Source organism: Camelus ferus, chromosome 11 (assembly GCF_009834535.1).
Source record: "Camelus ferus isolate YT-003-E chromosome 11, BCGSAC_Cfer_1.0, whole genome shotgun sequence".
Classification (NCBI taxonomy): domain Eukaryota; kingdom Metazoa; phylum Chordata; class Mammalia; order Artiodactyla; family Camelidae; genus Camelus; species Camelus ferus.
In genome coordinates this window covers 70,705,920-70,723,304 of record NC_045706.1, presented here as the reverse complement: position 1 = coordinate 70,723,304, position 17,385 = coordinate 70,705,920, and the positions used below count along the sequence as shown (strand labels likewise).

The 17,385-nt window shown below is 54.2% G+C and overlaps 1 protein-coding gene across 1 annotated transcript; it reads right to left on the bottom strand.

The window, feature by feature from the left end:
- Nucleotides 1–626: 626 nt before the first annotated feature.
- Nucleotides 627–12,169, bottom strand: AGT (angiotensinogen). Its single transcript, XM_032491841.1, has 5 exons — nucleotides 12,013–12,169; nucleotides 6,521–7,378; nucleotides 3,174–3,441; nucleotides 1,962–2,106; nucleotides 627–1,300 (listed from the first exon to the last, which is right to left on the bottom strand). Exons 2-5 carry the CDS (start codon nucleotides 7,347–7,349, stop codon nucleotides 1,109–1,111), a joined length of 1,434 nt encoding a protein of 477 aa, XP_032347732.1. The 5' UTR covers nucleotides 7,350–7,378; nucleotides 12,013–12,169; the 3' UTR covers nucleotides 627–1,108.
- Nucleotides 12,170–17,385: the final 5,216 nt, after the last annotated feature.

Here is a 17,385-nt window from a genome sequence, read left to right as displayed (position 1 = left end):
CCAGGGCTGAAGGGGCAGCTTCGTGCAAGCAGAGCGCAGATGCTGCCCCACTCCCACCCCTTGATGACTCCCAGCTCCCTCCCCTGTCCTCCCGTGCTCCCTGGCCCATGTGAGTGGTGGCCGTACTACAAGCCTGCTTAGTCCTTTCAATACTTACGGAGAGGATGCTTTCGAGCACTTCTTGGTTATGGGCAAGCAGGGCGTGCCAGCGGGGGCCCACCTCCCTTTCAGGCTCTGCCCGAGATTTAGAAGGTGGGGGTCTAGTCCCACCCCTCCGACCCACGGGGACAAGCAGGCACTCAGCAGCCAGATAGGGATGTGCAGATGTTCATTTGCAAAGATCTCTTTCTCCATCCTCTGCTCCCGGGCCCAGCGTGAGCAGTAGTCAGCTGGTGTTCCGGAAGGAAGAGGTGCAGGCTGCCCTCCCCACCCCCATCCTTCCCGGCGGGGTCCGAGCAGCCGGTCACCATCACCCGGGACTCCTCCAGACTGGATTAAGGGCGGCCTGCGCCTTCCAGGGAGCCTCTGCCCAAAGCGCAGCTCCCCGTCCTAGAAAGCCCTCTTGTCGGTACGGTCTGTCAGCGAACTCACATAGGTTTATCCCACCGCTGCTTGAGTCAAAGAACTTTTCTTTTTTGCTAATGGTTGCAAGACATTTATTAATAACACAGGGATAATCAGCAGTGGGATTACATCTAATGTACATTCAGACACTTTCGTTATGTGTTTTTCAAAAACCACAAGTCTCAGGGGAAAGAAACACTGAGCAACCGAGAGAAAGGACAGTATTGTGGGACCCCGTGCAGGCCACCTGTCACACTCAGCGAGCTAAAGGTGAGCCTGGGGCAATAACAAATGGATGTTTTCATTTTAAAACCCAATTTCTCCATGAGAAAGGGAATCATTGGGGGCTTCACAAACAAACAGGTGTGTTCAAGCCCTCTCGGGAGCAGCTAAACATCCTTCCCCCAGAAGCCTGAGGACTGAGGCCGCTCCTCATTGTAACAGCACTGGGTCCCAGAGAGGATCTCTGTTCTCTGGCTCCAGGCAGACTCAGTGGAAGGGGACGGAGCTGGGGTGGTGACCCTGGTGGCCCTGGCGGCAGGCCTCACGCGGTGCTTAGCGGGTTGGCCACACGGCCCAGGAAGTGCAGGGCGGCCGACTCGTGCTCCAAGACGGCCAACAGGAACGGGCTGTTCAGGGTCACCTCCAAGACCTCGGGCCCAGCCTGCGGCAGGGCGGACTCCGTGGGCAGCTCTCCCTCATCGGCTTTTAGTTCAAAAAGAATGCTGTTCAGCACCTGCAAAGCAGCATGCCTCGGGGTCAGTCCTGAAGGCCTTTTCCAGCCCCCCACCCTGGACATGGCTGTTCCTCCTCAAGTGTCCCTTGAACCCATCCACTCCCCTGTCACCTGCTGCCCCCGGCACATCCTTGGCGCCTGGGCCCCAGCCACCAGTGCTTGCTTCGTTCCAATAACTTAGCACAGAGAGCTCTGAGGCCAGGGCTGTGAGCCGCCCTTCCCCCCAGCGTCCAGGCACTTCTCAGTTCAGAGGTGCATTGTCCCATGTGGCCCTGGGACAGTCGGTCTGCTGCCAAGTGTCTCCCTGAAGCCAGGAGCTGCGTGACCGGGCCGGCAGCCGGCCTAGGGGCACTCACTCTCCCAGCCTAGTCCTGACCCTGCTGCGGGATGTGGGGAGGACCCCCGAGGCCAGCCCCAGCTGGGCAGAGCCACACAGCACGTGCTGGGCGGGCTGCGCTTCTCTCCATCTGTCCCCAGAAAGCCCCAGAAAGCTCCAGTCACTTCCCTCCCACCCCAGGCGCCCACCTACCTGGCCATGCTCTCCTCTCCACCCTCTCCCCCAACAACCAAAGCCTCCTCTGTGTCCCTCCCAGCCGAGCCTCCCACTCCATGAACACACAGAGCCCACGTCAGAGACATACAGACCCGGGCCGCCTGGTACCTTGCCGACTCTGGGGTTGGCATCGCTGATTTGGCCCAGGTTCGCCTCGGCGCCCAGCAGGGTGGGCAGCTTGGTCTGGGCGAGCAGGTCCTGCAGGTCGTAGGACCCCTGAAGTGTCAGCTGAGGCATGGTCAGGCGGATGGCCCTGGGGAGGTGACGCACAGTTAGGAATGTCCAAGGTGGCTCGCGCTTTGAGGCCCAGGCCACACCCAGGGCTCTTGGAAGACAAGGGAAGCCAGGTGGCACACGTCCCTGAAGGAGGGGACATTGGCCACTGTCACCCAGCTAGGGTGTCTTGGGAAAATTTTCAGCTACAAGTACAATTAAAAAACCCTTCATTTTCTTTGAAATACTCAGGGAGGGATGTACGGCATTTAACAGCAGCGCTCTCTGGAGACTGACTATGACCAGTTGTCATTTTTTTCTACTCCTTTTCCAGGCTGTTGGCATTGAAGGTATACTCACTGGATAATCTTAAAACAACATCCTCAGGAGGGAGGGGACGGAGGGTACAGCTTAGAGTTAGAGCCTGTGCTTAGCATGCACGTGGTCTTGTGTTCAATCCCGTCCCTCCATTAAATAAATAAGTAAATAACCAAATTAACCCCCCAAAATAAATAAAATTTAAAAATAAAAAAAACCAGAATTTTAAATAAATAAATAAATAAATAAATAAATAAATAAATAAATAAATAAATAAATAAATAAATAAAATAAAATAAAATAAAATAAAATAAAATAAAATAAAATAGGAAGGAAGGAAGGAAGACGAGCAGATGACCCCGGCAGCTAATGACAGGGGAAGCTCTGGAGTCAAGGGCATCACCCCAAGGAAGCCCCTCCCCCAGGGGTCCTAAGGCTCTTAGGAGGTCTGTCCCCAGGAAGCTGCTGGGATGCAGCCAATCATTCAAGGCAGAAGGTCCCCTCTCAGGGGGTCCCAAACCCTGTGGATAAATATAAGCATAAGAACAAGCATTCCTCCTCCTCCCCTCCCCTCTCCTGAACCCAGAGAGAGACGACCAGTCAGAAGCTGGGTCCGTGGGTGAAGGGAGAGCTGGTGGGCGGATGCTCACGGGCGCCACTTGCTGGGCCCAGGCTGCACACGTGCCCACCCACGCCCCCTCCGCCCCCGGGGCAGGACAGGCCTCGCGGCTCCCCGCTCCCCAGGGGATGCCACCCGGGAAGGTCCAGGCAGTCTCCCAGGAGCCGTACCGGGGAGAGAGGTTCTTCATCCAGGTCAGGAAGTCGTGCTGGAAGGCGAGGGCCTCGACCTTCCGCAGGTCGGAGGCGCAGTGCGGCCGGATGAGCAGCAAGCAGGTGTTGGCGCTGAGGGGCACGCGGGTCACAGAGAAGTTGTTCTGGGCGTCGGTCCAGTGGTGGAAGGTGCCGGTGCCCGAGAGCATGGGGACTGACACAGAGGTGGTGTTGTCTACCCAGAACTCCTGGAGCCCGGGCCGCAGGGAGAACCCCTTCATCTTTCCTGGAGGCGAGGCAGGAGACAGGAAGGGAAGAGTCAGGGAGGGGACAGGGCTGGGGGAGCCCGGCCTAGGGGGCAGACCCCCCCCCCACCAGCAAGGCACCACCCCTGCCCGCCTCCCTACGCCCCAGGACCCTGACCATCAAGTCTTCCTCCTGCAAAATCCACCAGCTGCCGGTGTTGAAGATGTGGGACCCACTCCCACCTGAGACTTTACCCCTGTCACCTTACTGAAGGCTCACAAAGGAAACTAGCTCAGGGATCCAAGCCCCCTAGTAACTGGCCAGGTACACTCAAACCCAGAGCTTCCGGGCCCAAAGCCAGAGGCCTGCCAGACTCACTTAAACAAATAATAGTACTTAATTTTTTTTAGAGCAGTTTTAGGTTCACAGCAAAATTAAGAGGAAGGTGCAGAGATTTCCCATATATCCCCTCCCCCACCTCCCCCACACCCCACCCCCCACCTCCCCCTCCCCGGCCGCCAACACACAGCCTTGCCCACTAGTGACACGCCCGCTAGACGGTACATTTGTGAGCATGGAGGAACCCACACTGACACGTCATCACTACCCAGAGTCCGTAGTTTACGTTACGTTAGGGCTCCTTCTTGGCGATGTGCATCTTACAGGTTTGGACACATCCGATGTCCACTGTCCAATGACATCTCCCCCATTACGGCATCACCCAGCGTAGTTCCACATTTCTCAGTACCCCTCGCTGCTGGGGTCAGACAGACGCCCCAGGGTGGCCGGTGGCTGTGAGCAGGCGCGCTGTGTGCCGCCTGCGTGCTGGGCCTTGAGCCGAGGCGCGAGCCCTCCCTGTGCCCTCCCTCCTCGCTGGCCGGGCTGTGGCCTGGCGCTGGCTCAGCCGTTGCGGAAGAAGTGAGCAGGCCGCTGAAGGCACTGTCGCTTGGGCTCTCTGCATAGCAGCAGCCAAGTCTCCATCCGGCCAGGCACCCCACGTCCCCGCCCAGCCGTCCTCCAGTCACCCCGAAAGGCCCATCGTGTGATTATTTCTGGGAGAATAAGGTGAAGCTGAGGATGAGCCCATCACAGAGGGGCCCACGGGCACCTGGCACTTGGGGTCTAAGCAGAGGTGACTTCAACAAGTCCAGGCTCCCTTCTTACTGAATCAGAGGTGCCCGAGGAGAGAGGGGCCAGGGAGCTGGAAGGACTGGCCTCCGGGTGGGAGGCAGCCGGGCCCTTGTGAGAAGCGGGTGGCTGGGGGAAGTCCTCTGTCCTCGGAGCGCTGTGAGTATGGACAAGGTCAGCTCCCGTGAAGGCTGCGAGCGAGAGGCTGCCAGGTCTGTCCTCGGACCACCCCCTACCCCCAGGGAACCCAGGCTTGGCAGGAGACTTGTTAGTTTACAGGGGAATAAGGACTAAATTTGTTTTCCACCAACAAACTAAAACAAAAAAAGATGATTCGTCCAAAAAGAAATGAGGGCGGCTGTCCTCTCCTCTCTGCTCGTCTGAAGAGCACAGTGCCCCATCCTCATCCAGAGGTCACGGACACCTCTCCAGCGAAGGCTGGCTGCAGCCCTCCGCTCTGCCCTTCCTGTCCAGCTCTGTCATCTGAAGTGAGGCCAGTTTCTGGCGTCAGTGGCTCTCTGGCGTTGCCTTTTGGGGGCAGGACTTTCTCAGTGAGCTCTCCACCCTGGACTCTTCTTAGGGACAGTGGACTGAGCCCACAGTCCCCTTCCATCCTCCGGGGGTGTGGCCACATCCAGCTGCGTGTCCCCCACCTGGACTCTGCTGCCCCGACCTGTCGGTGCTGGGACCGGCACATCCCAGAGCCATCACCTTCCTCCTGCTCCCAGAGGAAGGCTGGAGCCTCTGTCTTCGCGGTTTTTCAGACTTCCAGGGTATCATCAGAGTAAGAAAATGGCCGTGCTTTATTCAGACTCTCTCTGCCTCCACAATTCTGTCTTTTGACCGCCTGCTTACTTGTTGCTCTGTGCCCCTGTCTGGATAGCACCTCGAACGCAGCCTCTCCCGCCCACCTGTCCATTCACAGAGCCACTGTGTCAGGGCGTGTTCAGGGAGAGTTTGCCAGACAATTGCAGAACCTTCCAACCACTCCCCCCGCCTCCTGTGCCCACAGCGCAGGCCGGGGACGACCTCGACCTCCCCGCCTGTCCGCTCAGCTCCTCGCCACCCAGAACTCCAGCCTCCCCCTCATCACAAAGTCTCATCATCTAGTCCCCACCCATCTCCCCGGCCCTGCCGGACGCTGAGATCCAGCTGAGCAAAGCGGCTCCTGCTCTGGTTCCTCACTGACCTTTGCAGACTTGAGTCATCCAACAGGCCTCCCTCCTGTCCTCTCCCCGGTGACACCTCTCGAGGGTGCTCTGAGCCCTGAGGCAGCTCACAGAGCACCTTGACCTGCAGGGTTGTGGCTGAGGCATTGGTCTGTGGGATCCGTCTGTCTCCCTGGTCACCCACCTGGGGTCGGGGCCTGTGCGCCCTTCCTCCTCATCCCCTCTGGGACATCACTTAAAGTCTTGCAGGTAATAAACCTTCAACGATTACTTGTTGAAGGAATGAATAACCTGTATAATAGGGATTCTTTTTGGTAATTACCCCTCCCGACACGAAAGTGATTCAGGCACACAGATTAGTTATTTTTGCATGGGACAGTGATCTTCTCAAGAGACAGGAACCCTCCTCTTCTGAGCGTGGGGCTGGGCCTCGGGGCCAGGAGACTGGGTTTGGATCCCAGGACCCCCGCTAGTGGCTGTGCTGTCTGGAGCACTAGATTTGTTTCTCTGAGTCTCTGTTTCCTCACTGGTGAACAGAGGCAGTCACACCTCACTGCATCAAGAGGGGATTAAGTGATGAAAGTAAAAGGAGGCAATGTAGTGGCTGCACATAGTAGGGCAGCAGGGGGGGACAGACGCTCAGCCAGTGCTCATCCAGGGAGCCCGGGGGGCAGCCACTTCCATCTCCCATGAGGGTGGCCCTAGGTTTTTCCTAGCGTCTGCCACCCTGCCCGCCTCCAGGCCCAGCCCTGCTCAGCTCAGTTGAGACGTCCGTAGAGACAGGAACCGCCGCCTTCTGCACCGGCCGGGGACTGGCCTTACCTTGGAAGTGGACGTAGGCATTGAAGAGCAGGGTGCTGTCGGGGCTGACCCCAGTCAGGGGCTTGCCCATCTTCCACCCCGTCACCGCCTGCATGAACCTGTTGATCTTCTCAGCGGCGAGATCTGGGTCCGTGGACAAATCTAGTGAGCGTGGGAGGGTGACCTGGGCAAAGGGAGCCAGGCCTTGCACAAAGGGCTGCTTCAGGCGCAGCCCGGGGGCCGTGAACAGGCCGACCACCGTGGACAGGAGCAGCCTGGCCCGGCTGCTGGCCCCGCCCTGGGCGACCAGAAGGCCCTGGATGGTCTGCAGGGCGGACAGGACCTTGTGACCATCCAGCCGGGAGGTGCAGCTCTGATCGTCCCCAGGGACGCCCAGGAACGCCTGTAGCTGGCTGGCCGTGGGGTCCAAGGCTCCCAGATAGAAAGAGGTCAGGGTGCCAAAGAGAGTCACTGGGGAGAGCACCGCCTCGCTGGCCGCGCTCCGCGCCTCGCTCAGCGTCTTGTACATGTGGAAGCCCATGAAGTTCAGGAGCATCCCCACCTTGGCGGCCCTCAGCCGGTCTTCGGCCTCCAGCTGCTCGGTGGCTCGGACCAGCTGTTCCCGGAGAGCCTCCTCATCCACGGGGGACGTCTTGGCCTGAATCGGGGCGGGCGTGAAGGTTGGGTCTGCGGGGGCCTCCACACTCGGTCTCTTCAGCTGGTCACAGCTGCTCTTGCTGTAGACGAGGAGGTGGAAGGGGTGTATGTACACCCGGTCCCCGGCGGCCAGGCCAGCCCAGGCCACGAGGCAAAGGACGGCGGCCCCCAGGCTCAGGCCAGCGGGAGCCATCGAGGACGGGGCGCTCGCTTCTGGGTACCCTGAAATATTTTGGGAAGGGTGAAAGGGAATTATTAAGTGCCCTCCAGCAATATTTCCTGCAGCCAGTGAGCACAGGAGAAGCCCATCCACGTCTACAAATTTCAAAGAGAAGAAATGGTTTCAAAGCTCTGTGGAAAATTGCTCCAAATACAATCCAGGTGCAAAATGCCTGGTATCAGATGCGTTGTGCTGTGGTGGTGCTTTCTCTGAGGGTTGGCTTTGGCCTTTTTTTGTTTAATTTTTATAGTGGTGGGAATGTCTAAATATGGAGACATTTGTAGATTTTATTTATTTATTTTCTTATATTTTTTATTTTATTTTGAGGGAGGTAATTAGGTTTTTATTTATTTATTCATTTTAATGGAGGGACTGGGGATTGAACCCAGGACCTCGTGCATGCTAAGCATGCCCTCTACCACTGAGCTATATACCCTCCCCTCAAGACATTTGCAGCTTTTAAAGAAAAATATGAGATGGATCATTATGTCAAGTAAGATGTAAACAAGTGTTTCCACAAAATATTGCAAGCATTTTTCTTGAGAATTACGTGAATGTCTGATACCATTTTTTCCTTGTGTTAATCAGTGTTATGATGCTTTAGTCAATAATTACTTATTTAATGAAAGAGTAATATGGAAACTGTTTAACATATTTTTAAAGGAACACTTTGAGTAATAAAGTGTCATGATATTTATGCAGAATTTTAAAAATCCGTATGTTGAAGCTGATGGAAGAACGTTTCACATATTGAGGTCTGGGGAGGTCATTCTGGCTTACACACAATTTGGTCTGAACTCTCTGCTAACTGGAACGATCCGTCTCATGGCCTGTCAAGTATGCATGGTCCATCTGCTTTAACCATTGAAGCAAAGAATGCATTTGAAAATCAAAATGAAGTAAGCTTGGATTCAGGCATCCAAAATGGAGCTGGGTGGCCTGCATCACAGAAAACTTGAATTTTCTAAACGGTGTCACCCTCAAGGACACCACCAGCCCTTCTCAAAACCGTATCTGCGAGCAGCGGCCAGCTGCAGCCTGTTGGTCTGAAGGTCTCCCCTCGTTACTATGCAGCCGTTTTGGACTCCAACCAGTCCTTGCTTGACAAACATCCTCATGTCCTGCCAGCTCCAGTCCTAATTCTTGACAAACAACTTATGTAATTTTGTGGGTTTTGCCTTTATAAGCCTCCTCTATTTTGTGGTCTAGCAGAATACAACTCAAGTGCTTCTGGGCTGCAGTCCTCAGTTTGCCTCAAATAAAACTCTTTTTTAGCCTCTTGTAGACTGATTATTGATAATTCCCATCAACAAAGTCCTAAACCTCGTACCTCAAAATGTGACTGTATGTGGCGACAGAGTCTTTAAAGAGGTAATTCAGGTTAAATGAGGTCGTCAGGGTGGACCCTAATCCAATCTGACTGGTGTCTTTATAAGAACAGGAGGTTAGGACACAGACAGAGGGAAGCCATATGAAGACGCAAGGACAAGACGGCCATCTGCAAGCCGAAGGGGAAGCCAGCCCTGCCGACCTGCCGACACCTTGATCTTGGGCTTCCTTCCTCCAAAATCATGAGAAAATAGATTTCTGTTGTTAAGACCCCAGGCTTTGGCACTGGTGGTAGCAGCCGGGCAGACTAATATGCACGCACATGCTCATGACTCTTAAGTTTTCCCCGGAGAGCAAAATGTGGGGCAGACAGCCGGTCTCTGTGGGCCTCCCACCCCAGAGGGTAAACCAGTTTGGAATACGGGATTAACACACACAGCAGATTCCTCCGAGTTAGAAATCGGCCTGGCATGAAAAATTCAGCTGTTGTAACAGCACCTGGGGAAACAAACGCTCCCCTCCTTCTCAGATGAGGTGCAAAACTTAAGAATGGAGGTGCCATATCTGTGTGCTGTGTGGCAGCTCACACAAGCCCTTTCCCTTGGATTACCCGATCTAACCGCTACACAGGCAGGCAAGGGAGGAATCGCAGACACGGAGAGGGGAGTTCTGAGATGGAAAAGAATGTTCCCAAGGCCGTACGGCAAGGATGTAACAGAGATCCAGTTCCAGCCTCCTTTTATTTTCACAGGTTATTCTCAAGCCCAGTGCTCACTGGACCCACCTGGGGAGATTAAGAAATTTTGAGGATCTGGATCTCACTCCCAGAAATGCTAGTTAAGTGGCCCTGGGGGGGCCTGGGAAGGGCTTTTAGACTCCCCATGGTCCTAACAAGCAGCTGGGCTTGAGTACCACGCACTTAGCGGGGGCCAGCCCAGGCATCTCCCACCTGTCTCAGCCCCCAGACCTGGGGAACCCCTGGAGAGCTCTAAATCATCCCTGCCCAGCCCCACTCACCACCGGCCTGATTTCATTGGTCACATCCGGAGACTCGGATGTGGCGCCATGGTTTAGAACCTCTGCCCTCAACACGGGTCACCCGCGGTGGGCGGGAAGATCTCCAGCACCTTTCTCTCTCTAGAGCCCTGCGATTCTGCTCCAGCCTCTCCTCTGGCCGAGAGCACACTGGTCTAGACTGAGACCCCGGCAGAGAAGGCTCCCAGGCTAACTCTGCCTATTCATTCTATTATCCGATGGTTCTCACTGAGAGGATGTGTTCACTGTGTTGGGTTCATTCGGTACCAACAATGCGTGCGTGTCCCTCGCTCTCCGTGCAGGGGTGTACTGTGCCACCAGGTTACTTCTCAGCCTCCCCACGCCCCTCCTCACCGAGCCCGGCCCTCGAGAGCTGGCCCCGGCCTCCGCAGCACGTCACCAGTGCCTAGCTCTTTCCTGCAGACCCACGCGCGCCCGGTCGGTTTGCTCCCCTCTCCCAGGCGCCGTAACTGCCGCGGCTCGGAGCGTGGGGCACTCGGCTCCCACGCGCTGCGTGTTTGCTCTGCTCTAGTCACCAAACTGCTAGAGGAACTTTGACCTCTGAACTTTGACATCAGCCCCCCACCTCCCTTCCTTCCAGGGCATTTGACCCAATCCACCGCTCTCAGGAGAAGCCATGTGACATGGAAAAAGGAAACAGAAGCTTCTCCCCTCCTTACAGGCCTTCCTGTCAGACAGACCAAAGTGGCCAGTTCGCGTCCCGTGTGAAAGGATGTAAAAGGCCGGATCAAGTTCAGGCGTCGGGGAAGCCCGTGGGGCCGAGTGCCAGGCCTGATGGTCCTGGGCTGGGGCCGAGCAGGTGACCACAGCCCATCCCAGCTTCCTGCAGGCCTGGGCACCAGTCAGGTGGTTTTCAAGGCAGAGGCCGTCATTTGCTCTCAGTCATGGTCCGGCTCTAAGTCAGCACGCGGCGAGGTCCAGCCTGACGCCCCCTCCCTGGGTTCTCTCCCCCACCTGCCCCTCTCTGGCCTCCCCCTTCACCAGCCGCTCCTTCTAGGCACCCCTGCTCATCCCAGCTCTGTGCTTAAGGCTAGGACAGCAGCTGACACGTGTATAAGGCTGATAATTGCAGACACCATTCCAGCACTTTCGTGTACCAAGTCCTCTAACCATCACAGCCACCCTTGTCCTCCTGCCCAGGCCTCATCGACACCAGAGTTCCCCACAGTGACTGTCCCTGCCACTCCTGAACTCTTGTCTCCTGCCCTTCTTACCTTTCCCATAGCCCTAGTCACCGGGAACCTTACCACCCGGTTACTTGTTTGTCTGTTATGTTTAGCATTTGTTGCCCGCCTCCTCCCACGGGAATGCCACGAGAGTGGGGTTCTTGCTCTGTTTTGTTCACTGATCTGTCCCACATTCCCCAAACTGTGCCTGGAACATAGGACATACTCCGTAAGTCGTGGCTAAATGAATTAATTAATGCTGTTTTGCAAAGGAACAGAGAGGTTCAGGGCCTTGCTCAAGATCACACAGCTAGAAAGAGACAGAACTAGCAGTCAAACCGAGAACCCCCACTGACTTGACAGACCACATATTTAAACATCAATCTCTACTGCTCTTGAACTAAAATAAGAATCTGCCTTTTTAGTTGATCCTACAGTTGAGAAGTCACCTCCCCGTTGTATCAGCTCTCTTAAGTTACAGCATCGTCCCTGAGCAAGGGAGGCCAGGCATTGCCATGAGTCCCATTTTACAGATGAGCACACTGAGGCTCAGGGAGACAGAGTGATGAGCTGGAGTGCACAGACCCAGACCAGAGACAGCACCACCTCAAAAGAGGGGCGGGAGACTGGACCACCCCTCTCCTGAGCCTTGTGGGGACGCAGCTCGGGCTCTCTGGGCCTGGCTCTCCCCTCAGCTCTGCTACCTGCACAAGTCTTGCTGTTTCTCTGTCCAGAAGAGGACCCTATGGACTCTTGACTGCAATGACCCTGCTCCCGCACCAGCCCCCAGCACCCAGCCCTGCTCAGAGGGAGTGGAGGACCGGGCCTGCAGCCGAGGGGAGCAGTTCCCTTGGTGAGACCCAGGGTGGGCGGAGGGGAGGGGGCCCAGCCTCTGGGTCTTCAGTGGTCATGTCCTCTGTGACACAGGTCCCCACTGGCCCCTGGCTCCTGGGTGTCCTTTAGCCACAGACTTCCAGCAGCATTTCCCTTCCCACACAGCCCCTCGGCTTCCTCCTCCAAGCAGGCAAGTCACCCTCCATGCAGAGCACCGGGGAGGGGTGCGAGTGGAGAGGGGCGCCCCTTACCTTCTGCTCTCCTCCCCGGTACAAGGGCAGGCCTCTTCCCCCGCCAGGCCTCGGAGGCCCTATTTATGCCTGAGGGGTGGGGATGGAGCGGTTCCCAGACCGTCCTGTGCCTAGGCCAGGGGGAGGGGGTGACATCATTTGGCCGGGCCGTGGGGGTGGGGGCCTCAGGCAGAGGGAAGGACGCCAGGCCACTGTCATGCTGGGCCTCCTTCCAGGAAGTCAGGGTGATCAATGCACACGGTTGCTGTTGAACAGCGCGGGCTGGTACATGGACGGGTTACACATTTACTCATGTTGTCCCAAGCTGCAGCCGCTCTGACCCGACACAGGAGCATCCCACGTGGGTGTGTGATGTGCCTGCCCCGAGGTGTGGCGGCCGGCCAGCCACCCAAGCCTTGGGACCCAGCCCCCTCGAGGGGGTGCATCTGCGAGGCCCCAAGATGTGTGGGCTCGTGGGCCCAGCGGGAAGGGGAGAGCCCAGCTCACCCCAGGGGGTGGCCTGACCCCACAGCCTTGAGCAGCTCAGGGGTTGTCCAAAGAGCCACTGGGCGCCCACCCTGTGCAAAGCCCTCTGACTGGCAAAGGGAGGAACACATAACCAAGTAAAAGCACCTTCTAGAGGCTTGTGGTTTATCTGGGGGAGACTTAGACACCAACCATAGTGAGACAGGTGGGAAGGTACGCCCAAAATTCTTTCAGATTGCAAGACAGATCAATCCATTAAAGCTGGGGAAGGTTTCAGGGAGAAGCGTTATTTGAGTCAAACCTTGCAGGATAAGTAAGTTGAACTTTGAAACTGAAGAGGGACTTTTCAGAGGTAAAGGCTGGTATGACAGTGACACAGGTGGGAGGGCGCGGGGCTCCTCTGGGGAACACCAGCGGGCCCAGGCGCTGGAAGGGAGGCCCGTGACAGCAGCAAAACTGCGGCTGCTGCAGGTGCCTGACCCCAGGGACAGGGAGGGTCCCCTGGACACAGAGCTTCAGGCCAAACTCCCCAGGAACTGGAGATGACACTCAAGATGCACCCAGGTCGCCATCCCAAGTCTGGGCCATGTGAAGCGAGTGATCTGGAAGGACAGATGCTGGTTGGAGTCTGAACACCACACTCGGAGGGCAGAGTCGATGCCACGAGAGGGAGAGATGGAAGCCATCTGAGCAGGAGAGTGACAGGATGCTTGACTTCTGCTTTAAAAAAAAAATTACTGTAATAAAGCAATGCTGCCCTGGGAGGGCCGGGAGGGAGCAGGAGAAGGCGCAGCATGATGTGTCCAAGTTCAGGCTCATGGGAGAATGATGACCCCGGTAACCCAGAGATGGACACGGGAAGGACAAATGTCCCGGGCAAGGGCTGCGCAGAGCCTGAGTTTGGATGGGTTCCCTTTGAGGCATCCTTTGGACCCAGGGGTGAGTACTTGTGGATACAGTTCTGCTGCTCAGGAGGGAGATCCAGGCTGAGGACACGGATGTGGGAGGCGAATACATCACTGAATAATTTAAGGCCTGTGGGCAGAGACAAGTTACCCAGGGAGGGTCAAAAATGAGAGGAGAGGGAATCCTGCGGAGATTGGGGACGGGAAAGGAGTCGGGGTGGGGGGCATCAGTGCAAGAAACAGGAGATGGTGTTCCAGAAGCCAGTGGGAGGGTTTTGGTAAGTGAGGAGTTAGGGCCTGAAAGAGGTCTTTATTATTAGAGAAATGCAAGTCAAAACTATAAGGAGGTATCACCTCACACCAGTCAGAATAACCATCATTAAAAAGTGCACAAACAGTAAATGCTGAAAAGGGTGTGGAGAGAAAGGAACCCTCTTACACTGTGGCTGAGAATGTAAACTGGTGGAGCCATTATGGAAAACAGTATGGAGGTTCCTTAAAAAACTAAAAATAAGCTTACTATATGATCCAGCAATCCCACTCTTGGGCATATATCCAGAGAAAACTAGAATTCAAAAAGACACATGCACCCCAGTATTCATAGCAGCACTATTTACAACAGCCAAGACATGGAGGTAACCTGTATGTCTACCAACAGATGACTGGATAAGAAGTTATGATATTATATACAATGGAATACTACTCAGCCATAAAAAATAATGAAATAATGCCATTTGCAGCAACATGGATGGACCTAGAGATGATCATATTAAGTGAAGTCAGCCAGAAAGAGAAAGACAAATAGCATATGATACCACTTACATGTGGAATCTAAAAAAAGTGCTACAAATTTTACTTACAAACCAAAAATAGACTCACAGACATAGAAAATAAACTTATGGTTACCAAAGGCAAAAGGGTGAGGGAGGGATAAATTAGGAGTTTGGGATTAACAGATAGACATTATTACATATAAAACAGATAAACAACAACGACCTACTGTATAGCCCAGGGAGCTATATTCAATTTCTTGTAACAACATATTATGGAAAAGACTCTGAAAAGAAAAAAAATTTGTATGTGTATGTATAATTGAATCGCTTTGCTGTACACCTGAAACTAACACTGTAAATCAACTACATTTCAATAAAAAAGAAAATTTAAAAAAGGCTCAGCTATTTGCCAAATGTCACCCAGAAAGAAAATGGTGAATTCAGTTTGTCTGACCCCGGCCCCCATCTTTTCTTAACCACGTTTGTTCATTTGTCCAACAACTATTTATTGAAAACCTACTACATGCCAAGAATGGAATTCATCTCTGAGGTGACAGCTGGAGATAACTCAGGCACAATCCCCACCCTCATGAAGGCTGCAGTTCTGCAAGATGTCCAGATTAATTGGTAACTGCATAAATAATGACTAATTGGGAGCTGGGATACAGCTTAGGAAGAAAAAGAGTCGGGAACAAGCTGAGGATGTGACAGGAAGCCTGAGGGTCAGGAAGACTGACCCTGAGGAAGGAGAGAGAGGGTAAGACCTCGAGAGTGAGTGGGAGTAGGCCCGGGAGCAGTGCTGGTGGGGCCAGGGTCTGCGCTGCCAGGGGGCAACCTGGACCATCCCCAGGGCTCCCCCATGTCTGACAGTCCACGATTCTTGCAGACGACTTATTCCTCTATGCAGCTCTCTGTCCTGCCAGGCGAGGGGCCTCCCCTCACTCTTCCCCGCCTCCAACAAGGCCATCCAGCTGCACTGAGTCACCATGAGCACCGTTCTAGCCCTCAGCTCCATCCCATCATCTACCTGCTCAGTAAGCCCGCCTGGCCTTGCAGATTTCCCTGCACTGACAGCCCGATGCACCCAGCCTGGGGGGAGGTCTTGGCTGAGAAAGGTGCTCTCCCATTTGGCAGCCCGCCTGCCCTCGGGGCACCTGATTTGGGCATTACAAACAAAATGCAGATAGTGCTCATGGATGTAGAATTGAAGTTTAGTTTCTGATAGTAGGTCTCAGCCCAACTCTCCAAGGGACCGCAAACGTTTCACAAAAATGACAGTAGCAAGAGGCAGGGGGACATCTGCCCTCCAGACAAACCATAGTGCACACGTTTTTATTAAACTAGTGAATTTGAGGGAGGGATGCTAAACTCCAAATATGCGTGTAACTAGGTTTCACTGGATTATCTCAAAATGGCCCAATAGCCGTGGGTAAACCGAAGCAGAAGAACTGAACCGTGGGGCCCCTTTTAGAAGGGAGCCTCCTGATAGTACTCCCCTTGGATCCTGCAAGCCACACTCTAGGGCAGCAGGACCATAACCTGTGTGGTCCCCGGTTCCTGTTTTTCCCCTTCAGTGCACTGATCCCCACCCTCTACTCATCCCCCAAGTGGCATCAGGGGTTGACCAGATGTCTGAGTAGCCCCAGGCCTCTTGCCTATGGGGTATCCCAGTTGTAGGAAGGCGGTCTACTCATTGGATCACTCTTGCTGGTTGGCACTGGTATTAAATAGTAAGATCAAGCTTCCAGGGATGGCTGTCTTGTCTCTTCTAGGGACTTCCAAAATCACTGCTGGGTTAGCGAAGGGGTCCTTCTGATAGATGACCTCTCTTCCCTCAAATCATCGCAGTAACCTTTTGCTCTTTGGGGTCGGTCTTCAACCATGTTGATGAGGGCGGGACATTCACTGGGACAATGAAACCCTCTTTTCCCTCAGGTCTTCCATGCTGGTGTCGCTGTGTGGAAGGCAGGGTTTGGTCAATACTGAAAGAGATTACCCTGGAGGAACCCACCCTACCCGCATGGCCCAGAGTTTGAGAGAAGACATGGTTGGAAGTCGTGTTGTTCTGTACTTATGCTATAAAAACCCCAGACAGTACATTTGAACATGACCAGGAAGAGCACTGTAATTCAGACTTTCCTATAGGTAAGACTGCATCATGGTCACCATCAACAAATCAATCTTGGTGAGCAGCGCTGGAAGCCAGCATGCCCAGGTGACACAGTGGATGCAGCTTCAGGAGTGATGACCAACCAGCTTTAAACGCCCGACATCAGAGACACACAGAGGTAGGGTGTCTGTGTTGTTCCATCACAAACAGGCTCGTCTGGTGTGGTGGGTATGCAAGTCCCCAGGAAAAGGGCACATTTGACAATGAAGGACAGGGAGAGATGGTGCTGAGACACCAAAAGCAATCTTTATGTTCACTGATGATAAACAAAGACATCAATACTTCTTGTCTAAATCTTCATTTTAAAAAATCACTATAAGTTTTAAAATTAATTCACTTGTATAGACAGGGCCCCCCTCAAAAACTACTCATCTGGGGCTGCACATAGCTTAGTGGGGGCCCCTCCTGGAGAGAACATCCAATGGCCAGAGCCTGAGAGGGATTCCTGTGGTGTGGGAGCTACGCCCTCCCCTGGGATGCTGCAGGTCTGGGTCCCGGGTGGGGACTCTAGGATCAGCTAGTTGTCCAATTGCATGAACAGGCTACCTGGACACAAAAGGGAGAGGTGAGGAGCTAGCACCTATTGGGGACCGACTGCTGTGCCTGCTAGAGCAGGTAGGTAGCTAGATATGAGCAGAGAAAGGGGGACACCAGGCAAGTGGCAGGAAACCAAACATCTTGTGAAGAACAGGGGTCCTTGAGCAGACAGAGAAAAGCAGGAACCTCTGTGCTGAAAAGAAACCACATATTTTGGGGTGACAAGTGTGCTGGAGGCAGGCAAAGAAAGGTGGGAAAGGGCAGGAATCTCCAGTGTCCGAATGTAACCTTTTGCTCATGATGCCCTCATTACAATAAAATTAGCCTTGCAGATTAGAGGTACCCATCATGCACTGAAACCACGACGCTTCCGACCCAGACTAAATAAGGACAGAAATCCCTCCTCCCCTTGGGAAGGTGGAGCTGGGATGAAAATCAGGAAATACGACCCCAAACCCCTCCCTCTCCAATGAATATTCCACCCATTCATATTTACACTCTGTATAACCAACTTGCTAAAGAA